The sequence below is a fragment of the Penaeus monodon genome, chromosome 23 (genome assembly GCF_015228065.2).
Source record: "Penaeus monodon isolate SGIC_2016 chromosome 23, NSTDA_Pmon_1, whole genome shotgun sequence".
Taxonomy (NCBI): Eukaryota; Metazoa; Arthropoda; class Malacostraca; order Decapoda; family Penaeidae; genus Penaeus; species Penaeus monodon.
Genome location: NC_051408.1, coordinates 20194700 through 20196489, shown reverse-complemented (window position 1 = coordinate 20196489; position 1790 = coordinate 20194700). Strand labels below are relative to the sequence as shown.

The 1790-nt window shown below is 35.0% G+C and overlaps 1 protein-coding gene across 1 annotated transcript in view; it reads right to left on the bottom strand.

The window, feature by feature from the left end:
- LOC119587881 (SWI/SNF complex subunit SMARCC2-like) overlaps positions 1–1790 on the bottom strand; it is a gene marked incomplete at its 3' end in the record, with an annotated part of 24724 nt that overhangs the window by 17652 nt on the left and 5282 nt on the right. Inside the window, 4 exon segments of the mRNA XM_037936587.1 lie at positions 318–523; positions 740–942; positions 1127–1295; positions 1624–1728. Coding sequence (XP_037792515.1) covers positions 318–523; positions 740–942; positions 1127–1295; positions 1624–1728 — 683 coding nt within the window.

Here is a 1790-nt window from a genome sequence, read left to right as displayed (position 1 = left end):
GGGGATAACAAACATATGAGATGGACTTTGGTAAATCTTTGGTTGATTATATTGAATGTGGTTTACTTAACAAAATGTTAAGTGTACAAAAAATATGATCTTATTATCTTTTCTTAGTTTTTTCTACAGTTAAATTCAACCTAATGCAATGCCATTTTACAATCAGGATTTCCTTAATAAGTTCTTCATCAAACTGAAATTGTTCCTTTCATTAATGCCCTTTTCATTATCTGGTCCTATAAAATAATGTATCAATATGAAATATCAAAGACCAATTAGATCTATAGTTCCCATCCACAACATAAAATTTTTCTTACCCTTTCCTCTTAGAACGTGGAGAAGGTGGAGATCGAGGCCGCTTTTTCGCTTTCTTTTTTTTATCCGGATCACTGAGTCCCATTGTATCATCAACACTCAGGCAGCCACTATGTTTCTTCTTCTGCCCATTTTCATCAACTTCATAGTCCTCCTCATTCATCCATTCATTGTAGGACTCTAAATCTTGCAACCAATTAGCACAGACCTGAAAGACAACATAAGAGAGCAAACAATTCAGATTTCAAACTTTACCAAAAATGCTAGTTACATAATTCTATGTATCACTGAAAACCTAGATAACATAATAACAATCATGATAACTAAATCACATAGAACAAAATGAGTCTTGCCAATTTCTTTAGCACTAGCATAGGGCTTTGTACCTTAATCTGACAAATGTTTGCATGGTTTCCAAACTCACCTTCCACTGGTGGTCAGGGAACTGTGGTGATTCTGGAGGATCATAGTCTAGCTCAACCCCTGCAGCCCAAGAGTCATAAGAGTCAGGCATATAGTAAAAGTGGAAGAGAGTCTGCTTGTCCCGACGCATGGCTCCACGTGCAAACTCATCATCCAAGGGGTCTTGGTCTTCATATACAATGTGTGTGGCATCATCTTCCTCTTCTGCAATAAAAATAGAAAATATATCTAATTATCTAAGATGGTATATATCTTTTTACTAAATTCGGACAACATGCATTTATACCAATGAATGATTCATAGTAATAATATCGACACCAGTGATTTATCTTCAGACAAATAATCAAACTTGCAAGAATGGTTTCAGGTTTATTCACTATGAACTTACCTACAATTTTGCCATCATGTCTTTTCACTATATCTTTGAGTTCATTTCTCAATTCTTTATCAACATCATTGTGGATATAGACTGCAGGTTTGGTCCAGCATTTGTTTGCCACCAAGGACTTCTCAATCTCCCGGAAGAGTTCAATGTTTGCATCCTTCCTTGATGGTGACTGAGCAAGGGTTGGAAATTTGAATGTGTGAAGTTCCTCACTAACATTTACTAACAGAATGTTTATGGCTCTGAGGGCTTAAAACTTGCAATACTTTGTTAGACTGAAAACTGTTATAATACTCTTTCTTCTACTTTTTCTTTCAAATAAATCTCCAAAAACTCAGTGTACCAGAAATAAGATGAGAAAAAGGGAAGCCACGAGAAACAAATTAAAATTAAAATAATAATACATCACATTAAGACTGAAACTGATACAATGGATTAGTCTTTGATCACATGATATGGGTATCTACCCATTTATACCTAACATAAGGAGTTGCTTTTACCTGGAAATCAAACCTTCGCCATCCTTGATCGCTTTTGAATTTGTAAACTGTGCTAAGTATGTGGCAGAGTCCACCTCCAGGTTTGAAGTCAAGGAAACATTTCATCTGGAGAAATGAGAAAAGTCTGAATTATGAAAATCATAGTAACTTTTCATAATTTATCAGTT